Genomic DNA, 17,044 nt, shown 5'->3' with positions numbered 1-17,044 from the left:
AATTATGAATATTCATCATTTTAATATTCCTTTTTCAGTCACAAGCACCATTGTGTGGAAATTAATGTACATACAAGTCAATACATAGCCTTGGTTCAAGACGCTCCTGTTGTTTATTATCTTACTACTCCTGCGGTTAAAGGCACTGTACACGTTTGGTAATTGTCAAAGACCAGTCTTCTCACTTTGTGTATCCCAACATATGCATAAAATAACAAGCCTGTGAAAATTTGGACTTAATTGGTCGTCGAAATTGCAAGAAAATAATGGGGAAAAAAACCTTGTACAAAATAGTGTGCTTTCAGATAGAAATAAAAGGCTTCGTGCCAGAAGTCTTTTATTATTTTAGTGAGAAATTACCTTTTTCTCAAAAACTACGTTACTTCAGAGGGAGTCTCTCACAATGTTTTATACTATCAACAGGTCTCCGTTGCTCGTTACCAAGTAAGGTTTTATGCCAATACATTACCCAAAGTGTACATGCCTTTAAATTCCAAACTGATAGAGTCACCAATAGATGGCTCTATCAACCACGAACCGCTATCACCCGAAAACTGCTATGACAGGAAAGCGAACTTGCATGATAGCGGTCTTTGGTGAGAGTGTGCCCTCTTGTGGTGATGGATCATGGTGATGAATTTATAACAGGAGAGTCTTGAACGAAGACTACTCAATACAGTGAGGCTACTATGGGAAGTGTTGCTGAACTTTAAAAAAGAAAATACACTTGTCCAAAACCATCATTAATCTAGCTTTTGCATAAATTAACAACTTACAATATATTCAAATTTGTCAGAAGAATTTAAAAACACAGAAAACAAAATAAAAATGACAAGGCTTTTTGTTACTTGATTACAATGTTAAAATAATGAGGGTGGGTTGTGGAGGGGGGGGGGGGTACTGTTACGTCCCCTGAAAAATATCACACAAATTCCTGCTAACCATTAATTTTCAAACATTTTATGAAAGTTTTAATTTAAGGGTTTTTAGTAGATTGTAAAAGTAAATAGATTTACAAAACATCAGGACATAGTGTTATGGCACAGCCTACCAATGACTTCTGTGCTTACAATGACATGTACAGTGCTGACTGTAGCGGGGCTACCACATATAAATCTATGATAACCAGCGACATGACTTGCGCCAGGTTGAGTTAGAAAATTTTTTGAAACAAACCTATGGATAAAAATAAAATTAAAATTATAATAACTAAATTGTAATAACTGGGTTAAATTTTATGATTCTGCTGACTGCAGAATTCTTTGCGTACAGGTTCTTAAAAATCAAACAATTCTTCGGGTTGTAAGAAGAAGTCCAAGGTAAGGAATTTTTGAGATTTTTTCTCACAAAAAACCAAGGAAGCACTAAGGGTAAAACCAAATTATTCTTAATCCCTGATGTAAATTATGAATGCTGTAATTTCATAATTATCTATTTCTAGTAATGAAACCACAATGCTCGTAAGTGAACTTGATCACTGTGGCTTGCAAGCCTGAGGAAACCTGTATACAAGGCTGCTTACTACGTGAACCAGAAACACTGGGGTAAATTTATACTCTTCCACAATAAGTGTTCTCGGTTCTTTTACATGCACCATCAATACTTGTACACAAGACCTATGGCTTTATGTCCCATCTGAGGGACAAAACAATGATGGTTAAGAGGGGTCAAAACTGGGTTTTGAACCAACTCTGCTGAACAGAAACACAAGACTTCGAGGACGAGCCATAATAATACATCAAAGAAAAAATTACTGTGCTTCAGTCGTATTTAATTCCTGAATTATATTAATGTGTAGAAATAAAACGTGGTGTATTAATGAAAGACATCAATGCAGAGTTTTACTTCTATATTCACAACCAATACCGATACTTCAACTATTTAACCTCTGACATTCAAGCCCCGCCCCTCCCCTGTGACTGTACAAAGCAACATACCTCATATCCCTTCGAAAAATAAAAATAAAAGATGAAAATGCTTTTTCAAGACAAGCCTTGGCTTGTGTGCGATTATAATAATTAAGATATTAACTTTGGTCCAATCATAAGAAAATAATTCTTCCTTTTTTACATTTTCTTAATATTTCAAATAATACATGAAATATAAAAGAGCCGATTACATCTGTAATCTCCTTTTCCCATTCAACCATTTGGCATAATATAATAAAACCATCAAGATGAAATATTTACATTTTCCGCCTAAATAAAACCAAATAATTAGAGCGATCTTAGCTTAGTGGATCAATTATTCAAATCAGTAAACCCATTTTGAAATTCAGAACCATATGACCTCTGACATGAAATAAAAACATAAAACTCACTCATAGTTAATTATTTAGTATGAGCTTAAAAACCACCAATATTTTCTAGTTTAAATCGCTTCCGTAAAAAAGTCCAATTAATAAATCGTTTAAATATATTTTTAATTGATGAATCAGGAAAATAGAAAGATAACATTATTGTTTACATGCTGTACCTGAAAGTTAATTTCATGACCACATGGCATCATATAAAAAGAAAGTTAATTTGGCTGCCATTTTGTTTGTCAATCTGTCTACCAGTTAGCATGCTAGGTAAGAAAAGATGTTGACATGTACCAGAAAAGTTTCCCTGCGTACTTCGTGCCTTGTACTAATAAGCAAACAAAAACCACCATTTATAAGCATGCTAAACGAAAGAATGCAAACAAAATACTAAGCTCGGATTTTGGCTAAGCAGCCGTACAGACCTTGATGTGATCATCAGTAGAATTGAGTCAGTCTTTTTGTAATTAATGACCAACAGCAAGCAATATTTACGCTAAAAGGGGAGATTTCTCCAAGCTTCTAAACTTTGTAGGATGTTTTGTTTAGAGACAAGATCATGCTGGTTAATTTTGAGGCTTGTGAGGAAGTTATCTTGCTTACTAAAAACCATAATTTGTGGATACTCGGGTTTTGATATCCTTCATATTTGTCAGATTACTGGCGCAAAATTCGAATGAAATAATTGGCTAAGTGAAAGGGAGGGTACTGTAATGTTAAGTCATGCTATATCTTGATTAGTTTCTCCCTATTGGGAGCTACATAGTGAAGGGACATTGAGGTCTACAGTTTCTTTGTATAGAAACCAATTAACTTCGCAGGTGTTTTATACTTTGGGCAGGTGTTTTCAAAAGCTCCTTAATAGGTCTCAGAGTCGGATGTATCGGCATTACTTTCACCTCTACTCCTATTCCCATCTGTATACTCTAGGCTTGCATTCCGTAACCGGCCAAGCTCTCCGCTCATAGCTAGAGCGATGCGGGAATTAGTGGCTGTGCTTGCTGGAGAGAATGGCAACATGTGAGCTAAGATGATCGCTAGACAGTCGGCAATCTTGTCAGTTGCTGCGCAACTAAGAGCAGGGGTGTAACCTACAAACAAACCCAGATTATTTGCCATTATTTTCTAAGAAGCCAAGGTGGAGTTTCCGCACCTCCAAAATAAATGAAACTAAAAAAACAAACCTCTTTAAGGACACCAAGTTTCAATCAGTTTTCCCGATTTGTTTCAAAAAGTAGTAAAAAAGATGCACTGATCCCTACTGTAGCTGGTGAATTTTTGAAACCACTTTGTGGCCATCCCAGTTTAGCTTCCTACGTAAGCTCTATCGGGATTACTCAACTCAACTGTGTACTCCTTACCAGAGTAATACTGGAAAACACATACATGTGTCAAGTTTGTGGGAGTGGTAAAATGGTGGTCCAATAATTTTACGCAAGTGCATTTTTTTTTGTAAGCCTCTATCTATCAGTTATAGAACAGTAATTGCAATAAGCAGTTAAAGAGTGGTAACATGGTAGTTAAAAGGCTTCAAACTAAAATATTGAACTCAAGTCCGTACAATAGAGATCAGTGATTGAAATGTGCAGTTATAATAGAGTGGTAAAATGGCAGACCATTGGGATCTAATAGAAATCAGTGGATAAATGCATGCAAAGAAACAGCTTGAAAGGTATACAATGTATGAGGTTAAACAGAAGGTCAGGTACAAGACGCATTTACAAATCAGCCATACACATCATTATCAACCACAAAAAGCAAAAATGTCTTTTCCAATTCATGAAGTAAAAATTCAAATAGAAGCAATTTTTTGTTTCTTAAGACATGCTGCCTCTACCCCCAAATTGTCAAATATCTCCTTCAGATTGACTATATCCTTCACATATTCTCACCTTTGTTATCTAACGCTAATAGACTGGCTCCTTTGGATATCAACTCTTGGACCACAGAAACCAGACCATTCTGTGCTGCTATATGAAGGGGTCTAGCAAACAAAGAAGAAACAGCCATTAGTCTAAAAATGATATTGGATAATAGGGAGACGGCTAACATAGCTAGAGCATGGTACATTACAATAGAGGACCCATAAAATCTTCTTTGTTTAAACCCATTATCTATTCAAACCAGGATGAGTTTGTTTTACAGAGTCTGTTCCTTTTGATGAAAATACCCCACTTTCAAGCAAAGATTTCATAGATAAAATAGCTAAGGGAAACAAGTGATCTGGTAAACGAAACAATTATTGCAAAAAAAAACCAGAGCAATTTCTATTATCAATATAACCCTGTTTCAGCCCTAGGAGTAGGTGGCATCGGCCTCTGGAATAAAATCATTGTAGCCAACACCGTGAAGTGGCCTTCAGGCCTTGTGTGTCTGGCGACTTGCATTAAAAAAACGAGAGAAAAAACCAAAACAATTTGTTGACCTATCTAGCCCTTCACCACCACCATTAGGGCGAGGTAGCTTAGTTGGTGGAGCGCAAGACCGTTAATCTAAAGGTCAAAGGTTCAAGTCCCCCTCTAGTCAATATTTCTTTGTTCATGCCAAAATTACTTTGTTACATCTGGCGAATACAACAAATAAGAAATCAAACCACTCAAGAAATACATCAAATCAACTGAATACCTAATTAACAGCAATTAGTTTTCTTTTAGGGGAAACAGAAAATATAGAATTTGAATACTCACGTTTGGTTGTCACTGTTAGCCATGTTGATAATACTAACATCCTCTAACTTCTCTAGAATCATCAGCGCACAGGCTTCATGTTTCTTAAAATTAAACAAGTTACCATTTATTAACAATTTAAAGGCTTCCAGGAGTCTGACATGGTGTTGGGTTCACTTATAAAATTGGTCCCAGGTAACTTTCCGAACTATAATTGAGATTTGAGTCATTGCCTTTTTCTAATTTTGTTTTGTTGATGAATTGAGATGGCAGACTGTGTTTGAACCAGGGCCCAATTTAATTGTAGCTAATTAAAAGACATACTGCTTAGAAAATATCGTAGCTTAGCAAACAATTAGTGGGGCACCAGGAACAGCAATGTTAACTTCATGGAATGATGGCTGGTAACCTGTTTCTGCTACGCAAGGTTTTTCTGTGCTCAGCAGGTTTATGTGCCCACAGGCTTTCCATTGTTGTTTTATTGACAAATTTAGATGACAGGATGTGTCAAAACCAAGTGTAAGTGACTTTGGCTACAGCTATGGCTACTGGCTGCAGTAAAGGCCTTTTCAGTGATCTAGCCATAGCCATAACCGAAGCCACTAATTCCGCCATAGTTACCTGTTGACAGGCAAGGTGCAAGGCTGTGTTCTTCTGAGAATCCAAGACGTTAAGATCAGCACCGGAGCTGCTAACAACCAACTCTACAATCACAAAAAGTTATCACAACATCAATAAAGGTACCAAACTAACCCTCCAGAAAAACTCACATGGAGTGCATTTCACAAAGAGTAAAGACAAGTCTTATCTCGAGTTAGGACAAGTTACTCACGAGTTACTCATGCTGTTGGACGAGTCCTTACTTAGGACTAGCCTTAAGTTTTTAATAACTCCTACGACTAGCGGGTATGGACCTTTGTGAAATCAACCCCTGGCAATTTTTATCTCTTATGCAATTATTCAATTTAAATCGGCATTCGTGAAACAAGACCTTGTAAGACTACTTTATTGGGTGAGTGCTGGAACTGAAAATAAGAGTTTACCGTTTTTACTTTAACACAGTTTATGTATCACAGTTGCAGAGGCCTACAGAGTGGAAGAGAGGAGTGGAAGCAGAATCAACTGTTTAGAGAAACGACTTGGCTTGTCACATGGAAACTTTTTGTTGGCAGTATTGAGGTGAGTTTTTAATGATCAAGAATTTAAGATAGCGAGCATGATGCATTATTTTGGACCAGTTTAAATAAAACACCAATATAACTTTTTAATATCTGAAGTAGACCCTTGCATTGGTTGCCATTGCAAACAATGGAAATGTGTACGGGTGTGTATGCGCTGTGCACAACTCTCAGTGAGGTGAAGGCACTGTTTGGGTCTTGTGGCGTCATGTGTGAGAGATATAAATCTGCACAAGGTAAAGAATGCGTAGTTTTAAAGACACTGGACTCTATTGGTAATTGTCAAAAAACCAGTCTTCTCACTTGGTGTATCTCAACATATGCATAAAATAACAAACCTGGGATAATTTGAGCTCAATTGGTCATTGAAGTTGCGAGATAATAATAAAAGAAAAACACCCTTGTCACACAAAGTTGTGTGCGTTAAGATGCTTGATTTCGAGACCTCAAATTCTAAATCTGAGGTCTCGAAATCAAATTCGTGGAAAATTACTTCTTTCTCGAAAACTATGTCACTTCAGAGGGAGCCGTTTCTCACAATGTTTTATACCATCAACCTCTCCCCATTACTTGTCACCAAGTAAGGTTTTATGCTAATAATTATTTTGAGTAATTACCAATAGTGTCCACTGCCTTTAAACAGATGACTATGGGTGACAATTTCTATATGAAGTCTGACTATTCGCTATGTGTCAAGTACTGACAAGTAAAACCACAACTTCCACTATGTGCACAAACTACCAGGGGTGCCCTAAACCTGCAGGGTATTTCATAATCACTGGTTAGCGTGAACCTTTAGATTAAAATAGTGGTGGGATTTAGGGTACAGAGACTGTCTTGTGTTAGATCGAAGATAATACAGAGCTAAAAATTAAGAGAAAAATAATGTACTTAAGAAGCTGGCAAATCTGTACCACTAGAGGGCCACAGTGTGCATACAGAGAGCTCTGTATAGTCAAATACACCAATGAAATTATGAGATAGATTTTACATAAGAAAATTGAAAATAAATTTATCAAATCAATCAAACAAAACTGAAACTAAATCAATGACCACTAGTAAAATAAATAAAATTATGAAGAAAGACAAAAGATAAAAGAACGAATTTGAATCTTAATTGGCAGAAACGCTTGTGAGAACTTAACTGAACATAAAACAAAAAACAAAGAAATATTTTTTTGAGCACACATCAAAAGAATTTCTACAGCATAATGATAGCTACATGTATTAGCTACCAAACTAATGGGAACAAAAACCAATACAATAACTTTAACACACAGCTCACCAACATTTGTACAACCAATTAATGAACTAAAAGAAGAAGCGATGACTTTTCCCTCAAAGTTAGGGGATGGTCCGACAAATCATGTTAAATTTTTTTGTGGACATTTTAATCAAGGGAGACCCATGGGTGCATGAAGTCAATTTCCTTTACCGCCTTTATAAATCTTAACACCAGTGACAGATCAGATCTACATTTAACAACCAACAAACCCTTTTTTTGTTACACTCAGTCCTTTCATTACATCATCCACCTCGGCAAAATAAAACAACTACTTTTTACCATTAGTTTGATTGTGAAAGATTACCTCGGCAAAATAAAACGACTACTTTTTACCATTAGTACGATTGTGAAAGATTACTACAGCAAATTGTATACTACCAATACGGCTACAACAACAACAGAAGCTAAAGTTAGGAGCAAAAAACATAAAAAATTGGCAAAAAGAAGTAATTGTGCTAGTGATTTTGAAGATCTTCTGTCCTTACCCAACGATCCGTCAATGGAATCTGAAGGTGCACAGAAGAGTTCTGAACAAGAAACCAGTACAGAGGAACGTTCATTCATCAAGACTTTTAGGACACAAGAGGGCAGTTGACTGATAGTGATTACAAGGGTACGCTAGCTAACATTTTAAAAAAGCATGACGTATGTTCGCAAGAACCAACAGGTGTGAACTTGTGAATGATATGTCATTATTAAGTAAATGCATTGGGATTTCATTAAATAGCAGAGGTAGATTGAGTTGACATTTTTGGGGGTTTGAGCAATTAAATTTGGGAGAACAAATTTTGCCGTTGTTTTCTAACAATTGTTTTACAATTTGGTGATAAATTAACAGAGTGAAGTGCTAAAACCCAATGTCATTATATATGGAGTAAATATTGTCTGATTTTCTTCAGTCTGAATTCAAATAAAAGTCTGAAAAATCTCATGTCCGACTCACCTATAGTTCCAGCAGCTCCACTTTCAGCAGCCACCATGACACAAGTCTTGCCATACTTATCTGGAATGTTGGGTTGCCCGCTGTGTTTTAACATCAGCTGAAGACATTCTACCTGATCATTCAGAGCACTGGCGTGGAGTGGGGTCCTGGAATAGACAAGAGGCAAATTTATCCAAATTCACACTGATGCAGGTAAGGTTCAAGTTTGGCTTGCCCCCTCCCTCCCCCAAATAAAATAAAAACCCACCCCAAAACCGCCTGTGAATTTCACTTATCAACTTTCAAATTTTAAAGAAAATTTTGAACAATCTTTTTAAAAAGAATGTCATATTAGAAGCAAACCTTTTTCGGGGGAAAAAAACGGGCGGGGAATAAAATAAAACCACAATCTACAGTTACACATTTTGCTTATAAATAGTTTATTAGGTGAGGATTTGTCAAACAAACAAAATATTTAAGAAAGTGTCCCACACACAGATGAAATAAACACTATCTGACCTTCCTTTACGATCTTGAATGTTGACAATCTCATCTCCTAGTGTCTCAATCAGAATCTCTGCACAGGATTCGTTGTCATTAAGGCTGTCAAGAGAAAAAGAAGAAAAGAAAGTTAAAAAACATTGATAAAATATTGACATTCGGCTTTACTATCAGTCACAAATAATTGATTCCACTTGTGTCTTAAAGCAAGTCACTTAACTATTATTGCTTCACCTTTCAGATTGGACTAAAATCTGTTGGCCTCATGAATTGTGTAATGCACTTAAAGCCATTATACACTTTCGGTACAGAACAAAAAATAAAAGTTCACAGATTTACAAATAACTTACAGGGTTTACAAAAGGTAATGGTGAAAGACTTGAAATATTATTCCATGAAATGCTTTACTTTTCGAGAAAACATTAAAGCAATATAAATTCTCGATAGCGAGAATTACGGATATATTTTGAACACATGTCATGACACGGTGAAACGTGCGGAAACAAGGGTGGGTTTCCCGTTATTTTCTCCCGACTCCGATGACCGATAGAGCCTAAATTTTCACAGGTTTGTTATTTTATGTAGAAGTTGTGACACACAAAGTGTGGGCCTTGGACATTACTTTATACCGAAAGTGTCCAATGGCTTTAAAAGAACCCAATTACACTTATGGCTAAGCTCCAGTGTTTCCGGCAGCGGCTACTGACTGCACCAAAGCACCTTGTAAACCCTTATATTTTTACCCTTGTATTATTTAAGGACGGCTTTGTGGCCGGCAGGATGGCTTTCTGGAAGTGCTGGTCACCTGTTCCTCCTCGCCACTCACTGGCTTGGTATTTTCAGCTATTTTGCCTTTTGTTTCTTTATGTATCGATTTGTATATTTATATTTTTATGCCAGTATGAAGTCTAATAAAACTAAAACATAATCGGGTCTCATAATTCAAAATGGGTCTCATAAAAAATCTATTTAGAAATAAATGATAAGCGCTTTGAGAAGCCCAAAGATAAAGCCCCTATATAAAAACTATTTATATTTTATGAAAAGGAAATCTACAGAGGATAGACAATACTTACACAGCGCAGTGTAAAGGCGTGAAGGAGTTGCCTTTGAAGAACATCTTAGGATCTTGTTCAAGAAGCAACTCTACACAATGCTCATGACCTGTAAGAGTAAAAAAAGAAAAGATAAAGAATAAGATTTTGACGATTGTGAACATTCCTGAAAAGTAGCTCGTTTTGGACACAGAACCTCTCAGATATGTACAGTTCAGGTTTACAGAATCACCAGAAATACAAAATTACACAATATTGGCTATTTCTTTCTCCTTTTGGTGACAGCTTTACTTCTTTCCGGAATACTTAAGGTTTGGAAAAATCCTGAAATCAGGAAAATTCCTGAAATATCACATTCCTGAAAAAATACCAATATGGTGTTAAGCAAAGCGTAGTAATATTATTGCATGAAAAATATATTAAGAAAAACATTGTAGTTACATGACAACATCATATTATGTAGAATTTGAAACTTTTCGTGGTGGGAGTATAATCAGATGAGGTTTACGGTTGTACCACGAGGAAATCTCTCTTGAGTAGTGTTGGTTCTGCAAAGAACCGGTGGGTGACTTCAAGTTGTAACGCTATGAAAAAAAAAATTGATTTTGTTTTCTTTCAGAGAATAATGCTGATGGTGAAAGATCTAAAGTCACTGTGAAGTACAATTCCTCCTAAGAATCAAGTCAGGGTCCTGCCAGATAATTGTTTTATTTCAGCAGAAATTATTCCTGACAATCGAAAAAGGTAACTAAACTCACCATATAGTAAGGTTTGCGGTAACACCATGTTAAGAAAATCTCTAAATGAGTTGGGGTGGTTCTGAAAAGAACTGTTGGTTTCAGCTCTGATCGTCTTCCACCATGCAAAGTTTAAAATCCTACTTAAACTCACCGTTATAGCAAGCCCAGTGTAGCGGAGTATACCCATTACTATCTAGGTAGTTTGTGCATCCAGCCTGTAACAGCGCCCCCAGTATTCCAACATGGCCGCACGCTGCTGCCATATGAAGGGGAGTACGACCTTTGACATCTGAACAGGAAGTGTTTGCTTGGCTTTGAAGAAGGGCATCTACACATTCCTCATGACCGTTTGCAGCCTGGGGAAAAAATCAATGAATTCACTTTTTTTTCTCGTCACGAATTTATCAGAGAAAATGTTCTATTGGAGAAATATTTTATTTATATCCAAGAAAAGGTTGTCTGTTGCCTTATTCTTGGCCTTGGTGCCCCTTTTGGAAATTGTCCGATCAGATGTTATGAACAAATTAGGTCGCTTGCAGCTGATACTGTAGCCTTTAGTCAAGGCGCACGCGGCACACCGGATGGCACGCACAACCCCAAAAATGTAACGCACGGAAAAAGACTATCACCGCGAGCGGCGAAGCGCCTTTACCAACTCGTTTTGGGGTCCTTATGTTTTTCTTTACATTTGCCAACGGTTTTGGTGGGAGAAAATGTAATGCATAATGCATTAGCGTGGTGAGTTGCTGGCCAATAAGAAGCCACAATTACTTGCATGACGTCACAAGAACGTTCGATGCAAATTCGTTACATTTTCTCCCACCAAAATCGTTGGCAAAATGTTAAGAGAAACATAAGGCCCCCAAAACAAGTTGGTAAAAGCGCTTCGCGGCTTCGCCGCTCGCGGTGAAAGTCTATTTTCGTGCGTTACATTTTTGGGGCTGTGCGTGCTATCCGGTGTGCCACGTGCGCCTTGACTAAAGGCTACTGATACCGACGCTTTAGAAATTTCCATTGTTATTATTATGACTCTGAAATCGTTGTAGGAGAATTCTACTCACCCCGCGGTGAAGTGCAGTTCTATGATGGATATCTTTAGCACTTAGACTAGCCCCATGTTGTAGGAGCAGAAGAGTAGCATCGGTATGCCCGTTACTAACAGCTACCATTAACGGTGTACGCGCTTGATTATCAAGGCAGTCTACTGCCCCCTCTTGGTCAGCATTCTCTAGAAGGATTCTCAGGCATTCTGCGTGCCCGTTATATGCTGTTGAAAATAAGACCCATCAAAGATCATTTTAAAAGACGAAACCCTTGGGTGACAACTTAAAGGTAAAGTTGTACTTTGGTAATAACCTCAGAAATAATTATCTCTATCCGAAAGCTTCCTGGTAGTTGTAGTAAGCTTTCTCTGAAATTATTTAATCTGATTTTCATCTGTGCAGGTACCTTACAAAATGTGAATTTCCAAGTCTTGGACATTCAAACTTCCATGATGTTCGTTTGTGAAGGCTGTAACTCCAGATGCAGCTTGTACACACACCATTTCTCTTCACGTAGATGGATTCAATGTTTTTAACAAAAATATCATGACAGTTTGCACGATATAAGAGGTGTTAAAATTGCATTGGGATAAAGAATATTAATTTTGTTTTACACCGATGTGTGGTAGCACTGTATACTTGGTACTTTCCCAAGTCCTGTAAAAAAATATCACAGGCATGTTACTCGGTGGGAATGGAACCCACAACCCTAGCAATTCTAGAGCAGTGTCTTACCAACTAGACTTCCGAGGTTGCCTGGTAGCTAGAGGCAGTTCGAATCCAATGTTTGCCCAATATTGCGCAAACTACGTTTCTAAAAGGCCGTAAATCAGAAACATTTGTCTTGACTTACCAGCAGCATGTAAAGGTGATCTCTTTGACACAGAGTCATTAACTAAAATAGTAGCTCCTTGCATGACTAGCGCTTCAACACAATCTAAATGACCCTTGAATGCAGCCAGGTCAAGGGCTGTACGACCGTTTGCATCCTGGATGTCCAGATTGACTATTGACCGCATCAAAACATGAAGGACATCTACATGACCGTTATACGCCTGTCAAGAAAAACACAACACATAATTTGTCACTATGTTTACAAATTATTTTTTTCATGCAAGTTTCCCCCACACAAGGCAAATCCTCACAATGGTTTGTATTTTTTAATCCAAATTTGCCCCCAAAAAGCCAAATTATTTGTTTACAAGTTTGCCCCAAACAAGGCTGAAAGTCACTCTCTTTAGAGCTGAAGTTTGGAAACAATTTTCATCTTAAAATTAATTATCAAGTGGACGAAAGAAGAGAGGAAACAATGTGGACAATCATAATAACATGCAGTTTCATTTATACAGCGCTTTACAACAACCAAATGACATCTTAAAGCATTTTTTTTCTTGACAGATATGCAGAGCTGTTTGAATTACGAGACCCACTTCCATCGCACCTTGTAAGGGCTTCCAATGTGACACGTACAGCCAATGATGCCAGAAACACCTGTGCAGTTCCCTTCTCTTTACGGTAAGTATAGCTGTATCTTTTAAGTGCAATACACAACAGACGCTACTTTTGGCTTCATGCCCCTTTCGAAGGACACACGGCAATTATAAGATGAAGTGTCTTACTCAATGACACAAGTCGCATGACTAGGGCTAATTTCATGAAGCTTGTTTGCACAAAATATTGTTAAGCACAAAACATTTTGCTAAGCAAAGTTACTTACCGCAAGATGAAGAGGGGTGGTAAGAGGTGTTGATCCACTGGTGTTTAGAAGATCACTCGCAGCTACGGCTTGGAGCTGAAAACAAACCAAAACCAATCACAAACAATTTATTTTAATAGCAGTATCACCTCTCTAAATTTTCTGGTAGCAGGCCTCCAAATAACCCACGGCACTCACAGCAATTCCAGTGGTTGCCTGTACTTCAAATTGCTGTGTTGCCTTGTGAAAAGTTCCAATATAAATTTACATTTTCCTCCTAGAAGTGCCCCTTGTAGAGAAAAAAATTGCTCCGTCCTCCAAGAGTGTAATTCAAGGCTTGTGATACATTGTAGATATGTTACAATCAAACACGGAAGAAGGAATTAAGCAAATGTCCATAGAAGGAAGAAGTGCAGATCACAAACATAAATTTATAAAGTGACCTTTGAACTTACAGGAAGGAAGTTTTGTAACTATGGATACAAGTTTAAAATTAACTTGGGGACATAAATGAACATTTTATGTGGAATTAGGAATGCACACAGTAACAACGTTAATAAGACAGTGTTTTAGACAATTCAGGGTCTAAATTCATAGCTCTCCTTATTGAAGAATTCTGTGCTTATGATCCAATAGATTGGCATGCTTTACATGGTGTTGTAACCATAGTGCCATAGTTGTATAGTTGTGATATGGTGGACATTTTAGGAGTGCAATATTGGTTTGGGTGTATACAGACAAATTTACCCAAACCTAATGGTGTTATAGTATTTTGCCTGCCATATCTCAAAATGACCAATGGTAATTGTTTTTGTGGAGATCCTAGCTGAGCTGAAGTAACTGGTACTCTGTTACCTTTTCAGCAGCTAAACAGTGTCCGTTAGCTGCAGCGTAATGCAGTGTGTTGTATCCATTGACATCCCTGAGCCTTGGATTAGCGTTGTTATGAAGTAAATGCTCTACACAACTACAGAAAAACAAAATGGATAACAACATTTAGAATCAGATATCCAAACTTATACCTCAATAAATGAATGAAATCACTTCTTGGGGGGTAACAAATTGCTGGCATCCTTTTTATGAAAGCAACATTTCTGTCTGAAATATTTTCAAATTAATCGTAGAAGGTTGGACTTACTTGAGAAAGTGAATAAAAAGTTGCTTTTAAAGATGACTGTTTCAAATCTTAATTGAAATAAAACACACATCCCGCACAGACATTGCCGTGGTGCCCTGTGCTTTGGCTGTGGTGCCCTTTGCAAAGTTCCAAAACAAATTTACGTATTTCTCATAGAAGTGCCCCTTACCAGAGGAAAATTGCTGGCCTTTTCAAGAGCGAAATTCAAGGCCTGATATCACTAGATATCAGTGAATATCAAGAGTGTAGAGCAATCAAAACAAACTTAAGAGTTTAATATATTTACAACCATCGACTTTTTATGTTACAAATACTTACTCTGCTTCCATATCAGCAGCTGCAGCATAGTGAAGCGGAGAGCATTCTCTGGTGTCAAGAGAGTTCACACTTGACTTCATAGCCACCAGGGACAATGTACACTGATGATTAGCGTTCCCAGATGCGTAGTGTAAAGGTGTACGACCTTCTTTGTCCGTCAGACTGAAGTCGGCACCGCTACGGATCAGAAGATCCAAGCAGTCCACATTTCTGAAAATGGTTTCAGTGCAGAGAATTACTCACAAGAATATTTACAGACAGATTTATGCATTATTCATGACTCCAGTGCACTTTATATGAATATTCATTTTCATACCGTAACAAACTTTCACATTAATAATATATATTGTTCATGAACATTACATATTGCGCCAAACATTGCATATTGTGCCACAGCACCTTATAAACCATTACATGGTGCTTTGAAAGGAACTGGTCTCACACTTTAATTGAAGCTCCACCTTGCAAGACAAATACTGAATGTTGTTGTGCCTGAGCGTGACAGATATGAGCTCTATATTTAAGAAACCACTATTATTATAATTATTTTTCATATTTACTCAAATGCATTATTCATTTATGTACATTCTTACCCTGAGCATGCTGCACAGTGGACGCATGTTCTACCATTGTCATCCAATGCATTAATATCACACTCTGCTGATAACAAGAAATTAAAACAACAAAATTCAAGTCACTTCAAAAACTTTCAAATGTGTACTTTACAAAAAACAAAACAAAAGTCTGATAGATAAAACAAGGAAGGTAGTCGTAGCACTTAAAGAGCACTTAAAGAACTACTTCATCAGCAATCAGTTGCTGAAGAGGAAAAAGCCAAGTACTTGTTATATAAAAGAAATGAACAGGTGAATGAATCAAATAAAAGGGCATCTATTTTTTGTAGTGGGACAGAAAAACCACTGTGTCTATTAAGTCCTTGATTAATAAAGTTCAGGTTCTTGATGATCTTTTGTTCAGCAGATTCTCTTTTAGATCTTGAAATAAGAGAGATGAATCTAAGACATTCCTACCTGCTTCAAGGAGTTTCTTACAGCACATCGTGTATCCATTAAGAGCAGCAAGATGAAGAGGTAACATTCCATGGATGCCACGCCTAGTCAAAAAATCATCCAAGAAAATATATTTTAATCATAAAATAACAATTTATCATTTCAAACCAAAGTGGGTAATATTTGTATGCTCAGACAGTATGAGGATTGACTGTGCACCGTGTTCATTCACAAATAAAACAAATGGCAGGGTAAAATAGTTTATCCGTCACTCAACACCACTATGGATAATATTGAATGGTCATTCAGTAGGAGGGTTGACTGTGCCCTTTGTTTATTCAATACATGGTAACTTATTGCAGGCTGACATAGTTTATCTATCACTCAAAACCGCAGTGGATGATATTGAATGGACAGACAGTAGGAGGGTTGACTGTGTATGGTGTAGATGCATTGACCACATGGCATCATATTGCAGGCTGGCATAGTTTATCACTCAAACTACTGTGGGTATTACATGGTCACATAGATACAGGGTTAATAACACTCTGAAATACCTTGTAGGTACAGCTCCATGCATAAGTAAAGTGACAAGGAGTTCTTGATGTCCATTTTGAGCAGCTAGATGAAGGGGTGTGTTGCCATTCTTATCAGCGCAGTCAACGGTCGCACCTAAGAAACACAAGCAAGAACAAAAAAGAAAATTTGGGGTATTGCGATTTCATTAATTATTTCAAAGTTCATGCTGAATTAAGCTTGAAAGAAAGACTACTGAGATAGAACAAAACATAAAATTTGATTATCAAATGACTTAAAAATAACAAAACTTAAATATATTTAGCTATATATTAAATAACTGAGTAATTATATTTGCTAACTGTTTCTGGAAGCATTTTGTCTTTGTGTTTTAGCTTGCCCTGGCTTATTGGTGAACTTTCAAATGCTGCATTACTGATACGCTTTGGGTTTAAAACATTTGGTAAATTATTAATAAGTGAATTTAATTTTTCTTCAACAGTTTTGGAACTGCTGAACCCAGTAGAATAGGCCCAGTGGAAGGGACCAAGTTTACGAGGTGCAAGCGTCAGGGCCCACTAGTCAAGGCTCAGTGGTCAGGACCCAGTGGCCTGGGCCCAGGCAAGAGGTCAAGGGGTGTCATGAAAAGGACAAGCTCAGCCCAACGTTCAACT

At 37.2% G+C, this 17,044-nt stretch overlaps 1 protein-coding gene across 8 annotated transcripts in view; it reads right to left on the bottom strand.

Annotated features, from left to right (window-relative positions):
• Positions 1–388: 388 nt before the first annotated feature.
• Positions 389–17,044, bottom strand: part of LOC117300324 (serine/threonine-protein phosphatase 6 regulatory ankyrin repeat subunit A-like) — a 33,543-nt gene continuing 16,887 nt past the window's right edge. For 3 of the 8 annotated variants that reach the window (XM_033784066.1, XM_033784069.1, XM_033784072.1), the window contains 17 exons: positions 16,412–16,526; positions 15,876–15,958; positions 15,438–15,504; positions 14,845–15,054; positions 14,244–14,355; positions 13,410–13,484; positions 12,546–12,747; positions 11,711–11,916; positions 10,801–11,005; positions 9,931–10,018; positions 8,873–8,956; positions 8,375–8,520; positions 7,917–7,958; positions 5,590–5,672; positions 4,990–5,072; positions 4,195–4,286; positions 389–3,393 (listed from right to left, as the gene is read on the bottom strand). In XM_033784066.1, coding sequence (XP_033639957.1) covers positions 3,161–3,393; positions 4,195–4,286; positions 4,990–5,072; positions 5,590–5,672; positions 7,917–7,958; positions 8,375–8,520; positions 8,873–8,956; positions 9,931–10,018; positions 10,801–11,005; positions 11,711–11,916; positions 12,546–12,747; positions 13,410–13,484; positions 14,244–14,355; positions 14,845–15,054; positions 15,438–15,504; positions 15,876–15,958; positions 16,412–16,526 — 2,126 coding nt within the window. In that variant the 3' untranslated portion in view covers positions 389–3,160. The remainder of the gene's footprint in view (positions 3,394–4,194; positions 4,287–4,989; positions 5,073–5,589; positions 5,673–7,916; positions 7,959–8,374; positions 8,521–8,872; positions 8,957–9,930; positions 10,019–10,800; positions 11,006–11,710; positions 11,917–12,545; positions 12,748–13,409; positions 13,485–14,243; positions 14,356–14,844; positions 15,055–15,437; positions 15,505–15,875; positions 15,959–16,411; positions 16,527–17,044) is intronic. The other 5 variants (XM_033784067.1, XM_033784073.1, XM_033784070.1 and 2 more) reach the window with 3 other exon arrangements.

This window comes from Asterias rubens, chromosome 15 (genome assembly GCF_902459465.1).
Source record: "Asterias rubens chromosome 15, eAstRub1.3, whole genome shotgun sequence".
NCBI classification, from domain to species: Eukaryota; Metazoa; Echinodermata; class Asteroidea; order Forcipulatida; family Asteriidae; genus Asterias; species Asterias rubens.
The sequence above is the reverse complement of the archived record's forward strand: the minus strand, read 5'-3'. Positions and strand labels throughout refer to the sequence as shown.